A 19,834-nucleotide genomic window follows, 5' to 3' on the forward strand; every position below is an offset into this window, starting at 1 on the left:
GCAATACAGGCAGCAATGTTATTTGTCTTCTCAATGTCACATGTTTCATTATTTCCTATGTATTGGTAACTTGTTTCACTGGTGATACCGTTTGTTTGTATGTAATCGAAGGCATCGAGCACATTACCAGTTTCGCAACCTTGGTTGGCACCATTTTTGGAACAGTCCACTAGTTGTTGGACAGTGAGATCAAGCTACCAGTTTTGATTTGTGTAATTCCCTCCACAGCTGCCAGCCACTGCTGTAAATGCCCAGCAACTTCCTATATAAATTAATGATCACAAAAATAATGTTCATGTGCATGTTATATAACTAATTAGTTTTGGTAGGGAGCTTTGAGTTTTGGTGCTCTTCTTACCACATACACCTTGGAATTTTATGGGGGTGACAGCTCCTTCGTTCCTCCAGTCAATGGTTGGTGGAACATCAGTCAGCTTTTTCGTTCCAGAAAGAACTATTTTTGAATGAGCTAGCTTGTGGTTTGTATCCAGTATGAAACATGGTGAATTCTTCATCTGTAAGGTCTGAGAATTCGTTGAGGCCTAACTTGTAAGTGTGATTCGCTTCCTTATTAAACTTTTTGATGAATTCCACATTTTCCTTGAATATCTTGAAACACCTTTACTTTTCTGCATATTTCATCGCCATTGAAGCTTCATCCAACGCGGTGGATGCGGCTTTTGATGCCCAAGTCCCCGAAACCCCTATGAACATGGAAATCATGAATTTCCATTCAAGTGTAAAAGCCATTGTTATTAGCTGATTGATGATCACTAGGTGTGAAGAAGCAAGATCAAAATTTCCATATATATAGATGATGAGCATCTTTGTTCTTCACTGTTAAGGAATATCTTTGGATATATGTGGAAAGGAGCCTGCATATTGAAAAAAACCAATAAAAACTTCAGTCAGATCGACTCATTTTCTGCTTCACTGTGATGAAATGAAACACATTTTCAATATTAGGCCATTAGAACTCGATTAATTCTCGTATAGAGTTTGTCATACCTAGCTAGCATATAAGATGCATACGCATACTTACATATATATCACTCTGATCTATTTTTGTAAAAAGAAAAAGTGCATCAAATTCACTTTTAAGCAATTAGGCTAACAGACGTGGATAAGCATAAACAAATATAGTCTAAATAGCCAAGTGAGCAGGATATGACAAGGTCTGCAGGCACAGATAGGCATCAACCATATACATGCTATGTGGTTTACACCAGTGATCTTGTTGGCCATATATATATATGATGGTAACTCACATATCAACATCTTCGCAAATTCTCATGTGGCTAGCCAGCCTGTTGTTTTAGATTCTTTAAAATAAACTCAAAGAAGAAGCAAGGCTTAATTTCACCAGTACCGATCTATTTAGTAGTTCGAGTGCACTAATGTATTGCCTAAAAATTCAAGAAACAATGTTCCATCATTAATTCCAAAACCTACATACTAAGAAATTACATGATCAATAAGAACACACAAGATGAAGATTGAATATTTCCTAATAATTGCTATAGAAATTCAAGCAGTAGGAAGCTTTCATGGTAATGCCACAAAGGCCTTGCCTAGTATGCACATCTCTTTGAATTCTTACATATCCACCCTCACCCCACTCTGCACCCCATGAGTTTTTGACTAACCAATACTTGGTACCATCAGCACCTGTCCCATACCCAACTACAGTGACACCATGGTTCAAATGAGTTCCACAATCTCCTGTGAGAATTCCACGTGAGTAAAACTGGAATTCGTATCCACCGGCATCAATTGCAACAGAAACAGGCTGATTGGCAACGGCCTTTCAACAAAGCCAACTCGTTGGCTGGTACATCTTCATAACCTGTGATCTTTGCTGCATGATATGCTACCTTGTTCTTGTTGCAGATTCCATCAACTCCTCTATAGGGGTAGTTTGCTTCAGCTGCCAGGCCTTTGTTGCGCATTAAAAACTGAAAGGCATCATCCATGAGACCACCCTCACAGCCTTGGTTCCCACCCTGAGTGTCACAATCCACTAGCTCTTGCTCCGAAAGAGACACGAGCTTCCCACTTTTCAGCTTTGTAGTGCCTTCTGTGGCTGCCACTGCAGAAAATGCCCAACCGCATCCTATATACCATATCACAATACAAGCCCGAGTTAGAAAAGATTAATGCGAACCACAGAGTTGAAAACAAAAATTAGGATGAGGGTATTAGTGATTTTGGATAATTACCACATTCACCCCGGTCCTTGATGGGGTGACAGCTCCCTTTTTCTCCAATCCATGCTTTGGATGGGATTGCGATCACGTTCTCATATCTAAAAGGTGTCTTAGATGACATGGGATTGAGGGATGTTCTGTATCGGTTGCGAGAGGCTTGGAATTCTTCATGACTCTGGTCTGCAAATCCATTGATGTTTAGCTTGTAAGGCTGATTGCTAGCATAGTTGAAGGACTCTATGAACTCCACATTGTCCTTGAATATCTGGAAACGCTTTTCCCTCTCTTCATCGTCCTTGTAAATGTGTACATATCGAGCCATCCACTGCTTATGTCTATCTAACATGGAAGTATGAGCATCAAGCAATGTGCGTATTGGTGGATTTAGCTTTATGCTCATACACTCTAAATGTGAAAGGAGAAATACAATGTAACAAACTAAAGAAATAACATAATTTTGGAGATGTGAAGCCCGAAGGCTACACAGAGCTCTTACACAAACTTACTTGAAACAAACTTCAATAAGATTGATACTCTTGTTACTCACTTGATACACCCTTGACACACACTTGATACACCTTTGACACACACATTACATACAGTGGATACGCCGCCTATTTATAGGCCATAAGATTAACTTAACATTAAACATAACCATAATCACTATACCAACTAAACCTCACTTTTACTTCAACTCATAAACTAGACATAATAGCTAAACCCTTTATATTCTAACTCTTTATTTCCTTAACTCCTGACCTTTGAAGTTACCCTAACAATCTCTCCCGTACTTTCAAAGCTTATTAACATAGATATTTTCCCCCTTACTCTTCTTCCATGTCACTTATGTTCACAATAGTTTGAGGCTGGCCAATGCCATCTTCTGGATTTTCATCTTGTGTTAGCATTCCAATATCTAGCTCTAGATCCATCACTTGATCTTGTAGCGTCTCAATATCTTCCTGCAGCTTTCCACCTTCAATCTTGAAATTCATCAACGCATTAAAGTTGACATCGAGCACTTTAATGATGTCATGTTCAATCCAATAATTTAGACAAAAATATGCCGCCAAGTGTTCAGCATCCTTCTTTGTGTTTTTCCATCTACTTGAAAATTTTGGATGTGCGCCTCCATCAAAATTAATATGACACATGAATTGCATTGCATGAGCCGTTCTCTTGGTTGCAAAATTAAAATGTGATTCAATATTAAGGTTGCGTGCAGCTTCAATCAAAATAGGCTTGAATGGCACAACGACTGATATACTCTTCCTTTTCTCTTTCTGGCTAAAAGAGAGAATGCAATTAATAACCAAACACTTTCCTTCATGAATAAAAAACACTCAATTTTCTTTCTTTTTTTCTTATGGGTGCACATTTGCCCCAATCTTCAAAGGAAACATTGTTCCTTTTTTCTCTTCAGCATCCTTGTGCCCTTCTCTCTTCCTTCGGCATCCATGTGCCTTGCTTTCTTCATTCGGCATCCTTGTGCCTTTCTATCTTCCTTCGGCATCCATGTGCCTTTCTCTTTTCATTCGGCATTCATGTGCCTTTTTCATTGGCATTAATATGCCTCTCACTTACAGCCAACACACACAAATAAATATTTTTTTTCTACACATCTCAAGCCCACGATAAAACTTTTTAATAGCAACCAAAAAAAAATTTCATCATGCCAAAACAATTTAAATATAGAACCACAACCAATGCTTCATGGTACATGCCAAAAATCATTTAAAAATTGGACCATGCTCTAAACCCCACATCTTTCATACAGGTCCTCATGACCGTATCAGCTCTAATACCACTTATTGGTGAATTTAGCTTTATGCTCATACACTCTAAATGTAAAGGGGAAATACAATGTAACAGACATAACATAATTTTGGAGATGTGATGTAACACCCCGACTCGTTATTTTTCCTATTTAATTTAATTAAGGAAAATATTAAATTACTCTGGGTTAAGGGTGATTTTGGTCACTTTCTTATCAGGAAGATTTTGGGACCGTGAGTGGTGTGGTTGCGAGGTGGTAATGAGACGAACCAGAGACAAAAGGCCTGAATCGGAGATTTAACGGCTTTGGCTTATCAAAACTTGTTAAGTGGCGAACTGTAATTTTTTTCGACGCCAGTTTAGTAAAAATCTGATTTTTCACATTTACCTCACTCTCTCTCTCCTCCCGCTGACACTCTCTCTCTCCTCCGCTTTCTCTCTCCCGATTCTCTCTTTCTCTCTCTTCTCACAGCCCAGAACGGAAGAGCTGACCGTCCTGCTTCGACTCACCTTGAAGCTCCGATCATAACCCACCCCATTTCCTCACGGAAAACTCCGATTCCAACCGACGGTTCGGGTTTTTCACCCGACTTTCACCACGGGCGCAGCGATTCCGGCCAGCTTTTTCCGCGAGTGTGGTATGTTTCAATCCTTTCAGATGCTCTAGCTGATTTTGGGTTAGGATTAGATCAATTTGAAGTTTGGAACCGAATTGAAACCTAGGTTTTGGCCGGATTTCAATTTGAAATTCCGGCCACTTGTCGTCCGGATGGACGCGCCGTAGTTGAAAAAGTTGCTCCTTTCTTCGAGTAGTATCTAGGATTGAAGGGTGAACGTTGGTTTGGAGATTTTCCGTCGCGAAATCTCTCTACACACCTGCCGCCAGCGCGTGTGGCGGCGCGTGGGCAAGGTGGGTGAAGTTGTTTTTCGTCCTGTTGAGATCCTTAGGTTGTCACGAGTGCGTAGGATTTCGCGGATCTCAATTTGGATATCGTTGACTATCGAACGGATTTCGCATATTGTGCGTATCCGGTTCGATAAGTTCTGACCGTTGGATCGCTTTCCAAATTGAAGTATGTTGATCTAGGAACTCTTAGAAACCTGTACGGAATTTGCGGATCGTGAATCGGAGCCCCGGATGTTCCGATTCAATAATGTGAAGTTTAGAAATCGCGATCACCGTGCGATTGGGAAGCGAATTCCAATCAGAATCGGACCTTAGGATGTTCCTTTGGACGGAGCGCACCGGGAACTTGGGGATTTAAGTTTTCCTCCGTGAATTCCCGCTTGGAAGTACGTGTTAATCAAGGATTTGTATCTTGGAATAGGTACTTCGGTGATCACTGCAGAGCGGACTCACGGGGCGGGAAGCTTGGGATTACTTGTGAGTGGACTTTGTTTTAAGCATATGCATGGTTTTTAATTATGAAAGTTTTGTGCATATACTTTAAACGATGGTGACTTTGATTTAATAAATCTTTGGTTGATGATTTGAATATGTTTATATGTCTTGGCTATATATTTTTGAGTATAGACATATATATTTGAGTATGATGATTATGTTGATATGGATTTTGGGATGGCTATCTATATTGTCTATGTATAGAGTATGAGAGGTTGTTGTGGTGAGATTGTGGAAAGTTAGGAGTTTGATGGATGGTTGTGAGATATGAGTATGGTAGGTGAGTACCATTCCCTAGTTACTAGGCTTCCCACACACGCCTGGCAGTGGGTGGGAAGGCCATGAGATTACTGGTCTCACGATGGCGCTGGCGGCGGTGTGAGACACTTTCCATACGTGTTGCGGCGGCGTATGGGAGAGTATGTATATTGCTTGAGTATCATCACACACGCGTGGCGCGGTGGGGTGATGATACCGTCTCGCGTGAGGACTTGATATGAGATTTGTGAGCCACACGTGTCGCTGGCGCAGTGCCGGCGCAGTGAGCTATGGAGTTCCGTCCCCTTGGACTACTCATCCCGGACGCTGTTAGTGTTCGAAATCCTGCATACCAACAATCCCCTGCTGGATTGTCTCCCAGTACATTAGTATGGAGAGGAGTATATATATACTATACTAGAGTCCTAGCTATATACAAATATATTTATATATGGGTATTTACGGGTTGTTGAGAGTTGTATATATATTTTGGGAAATGAGTTGTGAGCTTGAGATGTGGAGATGTTTCGGACTTTGGGATTTTTGTGTTTGAGTTTTGGTTTCAAATGTGAAACTGCATGCTAGAGCATTATTTTTACATGGTGGGGTTACTATGTTGTTTTAAAGTGAAACTTTATTTCATCCACTCACATCTTTCGCTTTTGCCCCTCGATGAGTTGCTCAAGGCATTCGAGCAAGTCACGAGCCCGAACTTGTCGCTCTAATAGGGTCTGATAAATTCTTTCTACTCCGCTTGTTGTAAACAAATTCTGAGATGCTCGTTATTGCCTATGTTAGGCTACTACTTGAGGCCGGAGGCCATTTTGTGTTGGATTGTAGTTTGTAAAAGCATGTGGGCAGTTGGGTTGTATATTGATGTAAATTATTGCAGGTTGTTTATTGTTGGTTTGAGCATTTTACAGGAGACTCTGCAAAATTTTGGTAGAATGTCTTGGGTTTTAGTAAGTGGGCCCGCATCGATGATGTCGGCACTAAGATGGGTCCGCCTGCCGGGAAATTCGGCTGTCTGTCACATGTGAAGCCCGAAGGCTACACAGAGCTCCTACACAAACTTACTTGAAACAAACTTCAATAAGATTGATACTCTTGATACTCACTTGATACACCCTTGACACACACATTACATACAGTAGATACGCTGCCTATTTATAGGCCATAAGATTAACTCAACATTAAACATAACCATAACCACTATACCCAGTAAACCTCACTTTTACTTCAAGTCATAAACTAGACATAATAGCTAAACCCTTTATATTCTAACTCTTTGTTTCCTTAACTCATGACCTTTGAAATTACCCCAACAATGCGGTAGTTGGCTTGGGAAGCCCACACCCCCAAGACTAAAAGTGTTAGTAGAATAGATGACGACTTTCTAAGTGTGAAAGCCATTATTTATTGGTTGAGGATTTGTGTGACATGAACTTTGTTTATGCTTATGCTTATAGAAACAATCATGTAGTAACTAGCAGGCACACATTTTATCCCTCAAGATATCTGAGTATATATAGAAGATCTGGATCTCAATTCCCGCAATCTGTGGTGGCTTTGGCAACCAGGTTGCATTCCGGATATGTTGTCATGTTAGCGAGCGAAGTTTTCTTCTGCGGTTGATTAGGACTAAAGATAATTATCTACTAGTACTGTTTCACTATACTGAAATAGTCTTGGAAGTCGTTAATCTAAGCATCAATGTTTCATTTTGGTTGCTGAACCTGAAATCTAATGTGTTTGTTATTTAAGAAAAATGGCCACTTGGATCTAGAAGGTTATACTAAAGCAGATTATGCTGGGAATATTACAGATAGACATTCTACATCAGGTTACTTCACCTTTGTTGGTGGTACCTAGTTACGTGGCGTAGCAAGAAGCAAAATGATGTGTCTCGGTCCTCTGCAGAGTTTGAGTACAAAGGGATTGCCCAAGGGGTTTGTGAAATACTGTGGTTGAGGTGGTTACTTGCTGAAATTGGGTTTAGACCGAATGCTGCAACAAAGCTCCACTGTGATAATCAGTCTGCATTTGAAATTGCTAACAATCTGGTGCAACATGAACGAACTAAGCATGTAGAAGTTGATCGGCATTTCATTAAGGAGAAGCTGGAGCAGAAGTTAATTTCTATACCTTTTGTGCATTTTTCAGAGCAGTTTGCAGATATGTTGATCCATGTCGTGTCAAAGCATCGATTTGAAGACTCACTTGACAAGTTGGGCATTACCGATATCTATGCACCAACTTGAAGGGGAGCGTTAGCGTGAGTTAACGTTCCTATTAGGAATAGAATTTATATTTTATTGTAATTATCTAATTTGAATAGAATTAAGAGATTTTGTACATATTTTCTGCTTGTACCCACTCTGTATGTAGTATATATATTCCTCCTTGAGAAAAGAATAAACATATCAGTTTGAACCCTAATTATTTTGAGTTAAACTCCTGCCCGGCAGCCTTGATGCCTATTGAGACTTGCAGCATGGACACAGCCTTGAGTAGGTCGTCTTCACTATTGGCAGGCACCTCTTGAATTAGACAGCAGGCCGATTTGCCCTGTCAACGTCACATGTTCCCTCCACAGCCTGGTACGGGTAATTTGCTTCACTTGCGATTTCCTCCTTTTTGTTGGATGTATTCAAAGGAAGTGACCATCAAACCACCACCGCAGCCTTGGTTGCCATAGCCTCTGTGCAGGATGATGTGGCTTGAGATGCCGAAGTACCCAAGATGATGAATACGGCAAACACCACAAGGTTTTTCACAAAAGCCATTGTTTACAAAGTAGTGACTGGAAAGCTAGCTGTGAAGGAGCAGAGCATAGTATCGAGGGTTTATATAGAAGATGATCAGAATATGTCTGCATGTGCACTGCACACAGTGATGATGTAAGTGGCCGAATTGGGAAGGGAGCTAAATTCCAGGCACGTTCCTTCTAGAAGTTGATATGTCTTGTGGAAAATTAAGTACAACTTGAACATGCAGCCAAGTTCTAACAATTTGTATGCGAATAACTCCAAATCCAGGTGGGGTTCAGTATGCATGCAGCCAAGCTTTAACTATTGTCATCTTCATTAATTAATGGGCCACCTCTTGATGTAATCAGTACAATACCTGCATACTATTTTCTGGAGGAGTTTAAGCCTTAATTTTTGAGATATGACTAAAAACTCTACCAAGTTTTTCAAGTTCCCAATCCTTAATTCGCTACCGTGTTCGTCTAGAATTGTGGATTAATTTGGTCATCAAACTTTCACATCGAGCTAGAACAATCCAGTCCTTGATGTGAATTTGATGTTCAAGAATGCTAAATCGTTGCAGTTGCTGTCTAACTCAGATTTGCAAAACTAGTGGTGGTGCAATGCAAGCTACCAACGTTCCTTTTATTGCAAATGGTAGACTCTAAAGGGATGATGATGTGTGTATTTGTGGTTGAGCAAATTTTTTATGCCTCCCCTGCCAAATGGAAAAAAAAAAACAGAGAAAAAAGAGACTTGATTTGTTATTTTTTTCTATTCGGCAAAGACCAATGAGACTTTTGAGGTCGTCGGTCCCTGTAATCCATCAAAATCAACACGGCTCACGTCTACAAGTACTAACCCATGTTATTAGTTCTTGCGTGTCAATTTCATCAAATACAAGAACTATATAAAACATTAAACCATATCACTTCTTGGGTTGTTGATTTAAAAATGTATGTACGGGAAAATTTCAAAAACTCCACCATATGCTTCCTATATGCTCCAATTTTTGAATACCAACTTATGCAGTTGTGTTTTATTTATCGCACTACGTACGTAGTTTACTACGTGAAAGGATATAAACATATTTGCTAGCTCCTGCCTTAGCCGATACAGGCATTTTCACAGCCAATCATTAATGATAATACACTCACTTAGATATGGATTCTATAGCCTATTTAAATATATATATATATATATATATATATATTATGCAGTCGGGTAGTAAGCGTCCCGAGCAAGGCCACAGACACCTTCTGGGGGACCAGCATCCCTAAGAATTTTCATATAGCCATTTTCACCCCAGCTCTCACCCCATTGATTCTTGAGTAACCGATACTTAATGCAGTCCTCAGTCGTTCCTTACCCAACGACGGTAACAGCATGGTCCAGTCTCGTCCCACAATCTGTGTTCGAGAAGAGACCCCACCTTTGTACTGCCTAAACTCCACCCCAGAACCAGCGATGGCTATTGAGACTCTCTGCATGGATACAGCCTTGAGTAGGTCTTCTTCACTATTGGCAGGCACCTTTTCACAACCAGTGATCTGGACAGCAGGCTGATTAGCGTTACACGTTCCCTGCACAGCCGGGTACGGGTAGTTTTCTTCGCTGGCAATTCCTCCGCTTTGTTGGATGTATTCAAAGGTAGAAGGAATGAAACCACCATTGCGGCCTTGGTTGCCATAGTCGCTGAGTCCAGAAGTTGTTGCTAGGACAGTGAGATCAGTTTCCCAGTTTTGATTTGGATAATCCCTTCCACTGCTGCCACTGCAGAAAATGCCCAGCAACAGCCTACACATATAATACAAAAACAAAAACATCAATACTTAGTAAAGAATATGGATGAGTTAAGAAGGTAATTAATATAAGGAAGGTGGATCTCTTAATTACCACAGGTTTCTTGATTCTTTATGGGGGTGACAGCTCCTTTCTCCCTCCAGTCAATGCTAGGCAGGGCATCAGTCGGGCTGAGGTCTTTGTACCTGAAAGATATGTTTGTGGATGAGTTTAATTCAGTGGCCCTTTTGTATCCAGTACGCTGCCGGAGGAATTCTTCATCGCTCAAATCAGAATGTTCATTCAGTCTTAACGTGTAAGTCTTGTTCCCTTCAGTCTTGAACTGCTCCACAAACTGCACGTTGTTCTTGAATATGGCGAAACGCCTTTCCTTCTCTGCATTGTCCGCATAAACGCAGCCATACTTTGTCATCCATTGATCATGTTTTGCAGCAATGGAAGCTTCGGACAGTGTGCGGGATGTGGCTTGAGATGCCGAAGTCTCCAAGACGATGAATATGGCAATGACCACAAGGTTTTTCTCAAAAGCCATTGTTCGCAAAGTAATATTGGCTTAGGTTTTAAGTAGTGATATTGGAAAGCTTAAGCAAAGCATGCGATGGTGGGTTTATATAGAAGATGGTCAGCGTGTTTGCATGTGAACATATTGTTCATGTTATTAGTCGAATTGGGAAGGCAGCGAAATTTCCAGTCCAGGCACGTACGCAGCCGGATACTGTTAAGTTGATATTTTGTTTTGTTTTGTTTTGCATGTGAACACAGTGTTCAATGTAAACCCTTAAAACTATTATATTCTAGATATAAACCCACATACTTTTAAACATTTACTTAAAACTCAAATTTAAGCCCATGTGGCTAACTTAGTGGAAAATGGCTTTCGTTTGTAGATAAGCGGACGTCTCAAGTTCGAATCCTCAGGATATCTTGATTTTGTGTGTGTGTGTGAAATCTCCCCTCCTAAGATAGATTCATCCTCTCTCTCTCTCTCTTTCCCTTCCTCATTTTCAGGTAACGAAGTTTGATGCTTGAATTACTTGGTTTCTCTTTTTGCCCAAGATTGTGAATTGATGCAAATTTTGTTGAAATTTGTCTCTTAAGTTCAAATTGTGGGATTTTGTGTGGCCTAACTTGTGACGGGTCTTCTTAGTTTATGAATTTGGACAAACATTGGCATTCCTTTGTTTGTTTGAAATTTTGTTGATTTTTGGTTTGGTCAGGCACTCTAAGCTTCATGAAAGTAAGTTTCTTGCTTATAGGCTTAAAATTAGAGCAGTTTTGCCTAAAGCAACATAAGTACTTCAATTTCCAATCAAAAGATGCCATGCAGCTTAGTGAATTAGAGAAAGGAATGGTTAGATGTTTTGGTAGGTTTTTCTAGATGAATATATGAGTACTTTGTTGGTCCCTCAGGATACCAATATTGCATTTGTAATGTAGTGATTATAAATTATAATACTATGTCATTTTCCTCCTAGGAAAGGCCTTGATCTAAAATTGATTTTTTTCAACTTGAAGGTTTATCTCTTGGGTTGGATTTGAATTCTATTATTGGAGTTGGAAGAAGAAGAGGCTCGGGCTTAGTGGTGAGGGTTGGGAAGGCTGCTCTGTGTCTAACCAAGAGAAATAGGTCCCGGAAATCTTTGGCTCGAACTCATGGCTTCCGCAGACGCATGAGAACCACCGGTGGTAGAGCAATGTTGAAGCGCCGACGTGCTAAGGGACGGAGGATCCTCTGCACGAAGACCAATCCCAACAGTGGAAAACGTGCCTGATTGTGTCTTTTTCATATTCAGTTTATCAGGTAAATGAAATGAAATGAAATGTAATGATGTCTAATAGCTGGTTCTTGTGAACATTGGCAGAATTTCAAACTTATTTCACATGATATCCCTTCAGTATTGTTTCAATCGAAAGGCTTTTGTTTGTCCGAGCCCATTTTGCATATTAACTGTGTCCTGTTAATTTTTTTGTCCAATTCATTCTTAGTTATGCCAATAAATGTATCAATGGAAGGCTCACTCTTAATGGGGGCTCCAAAAACCTGGTGATGGCTTGTAATGCCATATTGTTTTGTTGTTACACTTCACACGTATGTGCAGATCTTATCACTGAGACAGAGGCGGAGCCACGATGGGGTCGTCGGTCGGACGACCTCTTGGAAGCCATGGAAATAGCCTTGAGGTCCCTTGAGTTGGGCGCGACCTCTTGGAGCTGCACACCACGTGGTCGACGGAATGCTTGAAAGAAGAAGGAAGAACAATTTGAAGAAGAAGGAGGCGAGGCTGCTCTGGCGTAGCGTCGCTTTTTTAAAACAACCGGGCAAAACGCGTCGTTTTGGCCCGAGAATGTTTTAAATGACTGCCAAAACGACGCGTCGTTTTGGCCAGTCTGAACAAAAAAAGAATGCCCAGCGTATCCCTTCACCTCTCCTTCTCCTCCACAGACTCAGAATCGATTCTTTCATTCAAAAAACCCCAAATTTCTTTTGTTTTCTCCTCCTCCAACCCTAAGTTCCAAACTCAATCCCCCCCAAGCCTTCAACTCCATCTCCTCCCTTGCTGCCGCCATTGAGGTGTCTTTCTGCTGCCGTGCGTCTTGTGGTGGTGGTGCCAGCTTCTCTCTTTATATTTGCTAATTGTCATTGTGAAATTTCACAATTCAAGTAAGTTCTAAGCCCTATATATGATATATTTAATTTAATTGAAACATAATTCATGTTTATTTTGATTATATTGGTAGTTTGATTATATTGTGAGTTTTTATTTTCATTATTTTGTATATGTAGAATATATTTAATTTAATTGAAATTCAATTCATATTTATTTGATTATATTGATGGTTTGTTTATATTGTGAGTTTTATTTTGCAAGTTTTTGTATATGTAGAATATATTTAATTTAATTGAATATCCAATTCATGTTTATTTTTATTATGTTGATGGTTTGTTTAAATTGTGAGTATTTATTTTGAATATTTTGTATATGTAGAAGTATTATGGAACGGTTTTTTAAGAGAAAGTCATCATCGGGTTCCGGTAGTTCGAATAATGTTGATAGTTCAAATACTGTTGGTAGTTCAAGAACTCCAAGTTCAAGACAAAGTCAGTCAGATGGTGTTTTGGGTAATCTTCAAGCGGATCCTGGATTAAGAACTCGAATGATAGATTATGATGCTAATATGAGAGATGAGGTCCGAAGATCATATCTACAAAAAGGACCTTGTCAACCTAGAGGTCATAATTTCCCGATAACTAATATGTCGGGAATTAATCGACGCTTCATTCCCCAATGGTTTGATGAGTTTGATTGGTTGGAGTATAGTATATCTAAAGATGCGGCATTTTGTCTCTATTGCTATCTCTTTAAAACCAATTTTGAACAAGTGGGTAGTGAAGCTTTCACTGGAGATGGATTTAAGAATTGGAAGAAAGGGAGAGAAAGATTTAAGATGCATGTTGGACCGGTTGGGAGTGTTCATAATAAGGCTAGAGAAGCTGCTACAAATTTGATGAATCAAGCTACACATATTGAAACGGCAGTGAGCAAACACTCTGACCAAGCTCGTAAGGCTTATCGCACATGTTTGATAGCATCAATCAAGTGCACTAAGTTTTTATTGCGACAAGGTCTTGCTTTTCGTGGCCATGATGAAAGTGCCACTTCAAGTAATAGGGGAAATTACTTGGAGCTATTACAATTCCTTGCAGATAATGATGATAAAGTTAAAGAAGTTGTGATGGAAAATGCTCCGGGGAATCTCAAATTACTAGCTCCTTGCATTCAAAAAGAAATTGTGAATTCATGTGCCCTTGAAACACTTGATGCTATCATGGATGGTCTAAAAGATAGATTCTTTTCAATATTGGTGGATGAAGCACGTGATGTATCGGTGAAAGAGCAAATGGCTATGGTGTTGCGTTATGTGGATGACTCCGGGCATGTAATTGAAAGATTTGTGGGTATCCAACATGTTACCGACACTACTTCAAGTTCACTAAAGGATGCTATTGACACATTCTTTTCTCACAACGGTTTGAGCATTTCCAAGCTACGAGGACAAGGTTATGATGGTGCTAGCAATATGAGAGGTGAGTTGAATGGCCTTAAAACAAAGATATTGAGAGAACAACCTTGTGCATATTATGTTCATTGCTTTGCTCATCAACTTCAACTAGCTCTTGTTGCCGTAGCAAAGAAGAATATAGACATTGCCTCTTTTTTTGCAACGGCTAATAGTGTGGTTAATCATGTTGGAGCATCTTGTAAGCGGCGTGATTTACTTAGAGGGCAACTTCAAGAAGAGCTTGTGATAGCTTTTGAAAATGATTGTCTTATAACGGGGCGAGGCTTAAATCAAGAAACAAGTCTCAAACGTGCCGGTGACACACGATGGAACTCACACTATGGTACCTTGATTAGCATCATTTCTATGTTTTCATCTGTGGTTCATGTGCTTCAAATGGTTGTTGATGATAATCCCAATGAAAGTGCGGGTGAAGCAAATAAGTTAATGAGAGAAATACGGAGTTTTGAGTTTGTGTTTCACCTTTTCTTGATGAAGGTCATATTGGGACTCACAAATGATTTGTCACAAGCATTGCAAAGGAAAGATCAAGAAATTGTTAATGCAATGGCTTTAGTGAAATCATGCAAGGAAAAGCTACATTGGATGAGGAATAATGGGTTCGATGCATTGGTTGATGAAGTATCTTCTTTTTGTGAAAAACATCATATTTATGTTCCTAACATGGAAGATGCATTTATACTTCCAGGGAGGTCAAGGCGTAATGCTCCAATAAAGACAAATCGACATCATTATCGTGTGGAGCTATTTATTTATGTCATTGATGAGCAAATTACGGAGTTAGAGGATCGCTTTAATGAGGTAAATACCGAGTTGCTTATTTGTTTGGCATGTTTGAGTCCGAAAGATTCATTTGTAGCTTTTGATAAATCAAAGTTACTTCGTCTTGCTCAATTTTATCCTCAAGACTTTTCGGATGAGGATCGTTTGGCACTTGAAGATCAACTTGAGATTTATATTCATTATGTGCGTTCCATGGGTGATTTCTCTCAATTGCAAGGGATTGGTGATCTTGCAAAAAAAATGGTGGAGACAAGGATGCATCAAGTATTCAATTATGTATATTTGCTCATTACATTGTCTTTAGTTTTACCGGTTGCAACTGCTTCAGTGGAGAGGGCATTTTCTGTCATGAATATTGTTAAGGGTCCACTTAGGAACAAAATGGGAGATCAATGGTTGAGTGATAGCTTGCTTGTTTATATTGAGAGAGATATTTTTGCTTGTATTGAAAATGAAGCTATAATGCTTCGTTTTCAAAATATGAAACCTCGTCGTGGACAATTATAGCTTGTAATATTATTTCCGTTATGAATTATGAATGAAAGTACTATGATTTCATTTTCAATATGTTTTTCAATCCTAAATTTTTATTTGGACTTTTACACTATGACCCCTTGTGGTATGATTCCTGGCTCCGCCACTGGTCACAGAGTACATTAGCTAGTACAAGATGGGGGATTTTCACAACCAATAATAGTAATTCTGCATAAATATGAAAAAGGAGAATCTGGTAGTCTTGGGTTCAGCCTACAGCTATAGGTGAAGTCGACAAGATTTTATAGTTACATGACAATAACCATATGATTCAGAAAGCCTTGTTGATGGAAAGCTTTCTGAGCAAGGCCACAAGCACCTTCTGGGGCATCCTCATGCCGAGATGCTTCTCCTGTGGCGGCAATGGCAACAGAAACTGCAGGTTGCGCGGACACAGCCTTGAGTAGGTCAATTTTGCTATTGGGAGGCACCTCTCTTCGTGACCAGAAGTTCCATCCAGACTCTGGTATGGGTAACTGTCTTCAGTGCATTGAGGTCTTCCCTGCCAAATGGGAAAAAACCAGAGAAAAAAGAGACTTGATTTGTTATTTTTTTCTATTCGGCAAAGACCAATGAGACTTTTGAGGTCGTCGGTCCTGTAATCCATCGTAATTTATGCATAATAAGACTTTGGGCAGTTTGGCGGAACGAATAGGAGTACAAGTAGTAACCCATGTTATTAGTTCTTGAGCTTCAATTTCATCAAGTAGAGGAATTATAGAGAACATTAAACCATATAGGCATTTTCACAGCCATTGATAATACATTCACTTCGATATGGATTCCATAATAGCCTATATAAATATATATAGATTATGCAGTCGGATAGCTAGCCTGCTGAGCAAGGCCACAGACACCTTCTGGGGCACCAGCATCCCTAAGAATTTTCATATAGCCATTTTCACCCCAGCTCTCACCCCATTGATTCTTGAGTAACCAATACTTAGTGCCGTCCTCAGTCGTACCGTACCCAACGGCGGTAACAGCATGGGTCAGTGTCGTCCCACAATCTGTGGGCGAGAAGACCCCACTTTGGTAATTCATAAACTCCGCCCCGGAACCAGCGATGGCTATTGAGACTGGCTGCTTGGACACAGCCTTGAGTAGGTCTTCTTCACTATTTTCAGGCACCTTTTCATAACCAGTGATCTGGACAGCAGGCTGATTAGCGTTACATGTTCCCTCCACAGCCTGGTACGGGTAGTTTTCTTCGGTGGCAATTCCTCCGTTTTGTTGGATGTATTCAAAGGAACTAGTCATGAAACCACCATCGCAGCCTTTGTTGCCATTGCCGCTGGCACAGTCCAGAAGTTGTTGCTCGGACAGTGAGATCAGTTCCCCAGTTTGGATTTGGTTAATCCCTTCCACTGCTGCCACTGCAGAAAATGCCCAGCAACAGCCTACATATATAATACAAAAACAAAAACATCAATACTTAGTAAAGAATATGGATGAGTTAAGAAGGTAATTAATATAAGGAAGGTGGATCTCTTAATTACCACAGGTTTCTTGATTCTTTATGGGGGTGACAGCTCCTTTCTCCCTCCAGTCAATGCTAGGCGGAACATCAGTCGGGCTGAGGTCTTTGTACCTGAAAGATATGTTTGCGGATGAGGTTGATTCAGTGGCCCTTTTGTATCCAGTACGCTGCCGGAGGAATTCTTCATCGCTCAAATCAGAATGTTCATTCAGTCCTAACTTGTAAGTCTTGTTCCCTTCAGAGTTGAACTTCTCCACAAACTGCAAGTTCTTCTTGAATATGGCGAAACGCCTTTCCTTCTCTGCATTGTCCTCATAAACACGGTCATACTTTGTCATCCATTGATCATGTTTTGCAGCAAAGGAAGCTTCGGACAGTGTGCGGGATGTGGCTTGAGATGCCAAAGTCCCCAAGACGATTAATATGGCAATGACCACAAGGTTTTTCTCAAAAGCCATTGTTCGCAAAGGAATATTGGCTTAGGTTTTAAGTAGTGATATTGGAAAGCTTAGCTAGCTGTGAAGAAGCAAAGCATATGATCGTGGGTTTATATAGAGGTTTTGATCAGCGTGTTTGCATGTGAACACAGTGTTCATGTTATTAGCCGAATTGGGAAGGCAGCGAAATTTCCAGGCACGTACGTAGCCGAATACTATTAAATTGATATTTTGTTTTGTTTGTGGAAAATTGACGCATAGTAAGTCATGAAGGCATAATAGTAAGTCATGAAGGCATAATTGGCGCAAATCATCATTCACCCGACGTCTATGGAGGTACAATTGGAGCAAATCATAATGTATGAAAAGAGTCTTAGCTAAGCATGGTCAGTTTGGAAATGCTTTTAGATAATAGAAAAGTTGATATATATCCATGGGTTTAATCCTCGGATTTTGTGACTTTGATACAAGTCCTTTGACTTTTGTGCCACATAGGATTACATTCATTTTTAAATATTGTATGATGTAATCTTTTGATTTTTATATTTTTAAAATCACTTTTGGTTCCAATATTGCCCATTATCTTAGATTACTTACCTTAATGAGATAATTAGCCAATATTATATTTCTTTCCTTATCCAATTTACCCTTGAGCACATAAAACGTAAGAAATAATGAAGTTATTAATTGCAGCAAATTTTTATGGTGGTTTTATAATAAATTACTAAATTTATGGTAAGTAAAGCACCTAATTAGGAAGACTTTTTTCTTTTTTAAATGTTATACATTGACATAAGAAAGAAATAATGGAGTGAGTTTAGTGCTCAAAGGAACAAACACTCGTTAAAATAGATGAGAAAATAATTGAGATTCAGAGTTGGGGTTCATCCCAAGGCACAAATGACCGCTGAAGCATGGTCTAATATCCATTTGCTATGCAGTCATAGTATCAACTTTTTCTTCTTTTATTATTATTATTATTATTTTATGTTGAATATATGCTCAACTTTGAGAAAAATGACTTTGAAGGGATTAAGCTAAATTTACTAATATATTATATTATTTATTGTTGGTTGAGTTTGTGAATGCCCATTCTGGTACTAATAACCCATCCCAGCACAGTACCTATTGCTGGAGGAGTTTCAGCCTTAATTTGCGGCATGACTGAAACTCTCTCAAGTCTTTCCAGCAGTCTGCAATATCCTTAATTCTCTACCGTGCTCATGTGGAATTGTGGATTGATGTTGGTCGTAAAATTTTGAAAATCGAGCCAGAATAATCCAATCCCTGACGTGAATTTGATGTTCAAGTAAGGATGCTAATTAATATACCGTGTTAACTCAGATTTGTAAGACTAGCAGTGGGGCAGGAATAGAAGATGATCAGCATGCATGCAGCCAAGCATTGGTTAGTCAGGAATTGATATGTTGTCTTGTGGAAAATTAAGAAGTCCAACTTGAGCATGCAGCCAAGTTCTAACAATTTGTATGCGAATAACTCCAAATCCAGGTGGGGTTCAGCATGCATGCGGCCAAGCTTTACTTATTGTCAGCTTCATTAATTTTTGAGATATGACAAAAAACTCTACAAAGTTTTTGAAATCCCCAATCCTTAATTCGATACCGTGTTCGTCTAGAATTGTGGATTAATTTGGTCATCAAACTTTCACATCGAGCTACTAGAATAATCCAGTCCTTGATGTGAATTTGATGTTCAAGAATCCTGAATCGTTGCAGTTGCTGTCTAACTCAGATTTGCAAAACTGGTGGTGGTGCAATGCAAGCTTCCAACGTTCCTTTTATTGCAAATGGTAGACTCTGAAGGGATGATGATGTGTGTATTTGTGGTTGAGCAAATTATTGATGCCGTCCCTGCCAAATGGGAAAAAACCAGAGAAAAAAGAGACTTGATTTGTTATTTTTTTCTATTCGGCAAAGACCAATGAGACTTTTGAGGTCGTCGGTCCTGTAATCCATCGTAATTTATGCATAATAAGACTTTGGGCAGTTTGGCGGAATGAATAGGAGTACAAGTAGTAACCCATGTTATTAGTTCTTGAGTCTCAATTTCATCAAGTAGAGGAATTATATAGAACATTAAACCATATTACTTCCGGAGTTGTTGATTTAAAAATGCATGTTTTATTTATCGCATTACATATTACGTATGCTATATCAATCTAATGCACTATGTAAGTAGTTTACTACGTAAAAGGGCACAAAAACACACTTTTAACAAGGGCTCCAGAGAAACCTGACGACTAATTGCATGTATTAATTAATGCCATTTTCTTATAATATTATTTGTTATTTAGAACATAT

At 39.5% G+C, this 19,834-nt stretch overlaps 3 protein-coding genes and 2 pseudogenes across 3 annotated transcripts; 2 read left to right on the top strand and 3 right to left on the bottom strand.

Annotated features, from left to right (window-relative positions):
* Positions 1–1,507: 1,507 nt before the first annotated feature.
* On the bottom strand, positions 1,508–3,202 carry LOC148918433 (senescence-specific cysteine protease SAG39-like; annotated as a pseudogene).
* A 6,403-nt stretch (positions 3,203–9,605) lies between these two features.
* On the bottom strand, positions 9,606–10,760 carry LOC103324884 (senescence-specific cysteine protease SAG12-like; annotated as a pseudogene).
* A 54-nt stretch (positions 10,761–10,814) lies between these two features.
* LOC148918434 (large ribosomal subunit protein bL34c-like) lies at positions 10,815–12,131 on the top strand. The gene is made up of 3 exons (XM_089048091.1): positions 10,815–10,892; positions 11,084–11,204; positions 11,712–12,131. Exons 1-3 carry the CDS (start codon positions 10,815–10,817, stop codon positions 11,966–11,968), a joined length of 456 nt encoding a protein of 151 aa, XP_088904217.1. The 3' UTR covers positions 11,969–12,131.
* A 950-nt stretch (positions 12,132–13,081) lies between these two features.
* LOC103333322 (uncharacterized) lies at positions 13,082–15,627 on the top strand. The gene has a single exon (XM_089049344.1). It carries the CDS (start codon positions 13,191–13,193, stop codon positions 15,567–15,569), a length of 2,379 nt encoding a protein of 792 aa, XP_088905470.1. The 5' UTR covers positions 13,082–13,190; the 3' UTR covers positions 15,570–15,627.
* Positions 15,628–16,250: 623 nt separating this feature from the next.
* Positions 16,251–17,639, bottom strand: LOC148918435 (senescence-specific cysteine protease SAG39-like). The gene is made up of 2 exons (XM_089049345.1): positions 17,096–17,639; positions 16,251–16,996 (listed from the first exon to the last, which is right to left on the bottom strand). Exons 1-2 carry the CDS (start codon positions 17,532–17,534, stop codon positions 16,410–16,412), a joined length of 1,026 nt encoding a protein of 341 aa, XP_088905471.1. The 5' UTR covers positions 17,535–17,639; the 3' UTR covers positions 16,251–16,409.
* Positions 17,640–19,834: the final 2,195 nt, after the last annotated feature.

Source organism: Prunus mume, linkage group LG3 (genome assembly GCF_029339155.1).
Source record: "Prunus mume cultivar Tortuosa linkage group LG3, ASM2933915v1, whole genome shotgun sequence".
NCBI lineage: Eukaryota > Viridiplantae > Streptophyta > Magnoliopsida > Rosales > Rosaceae > Prunus > Prunus mume.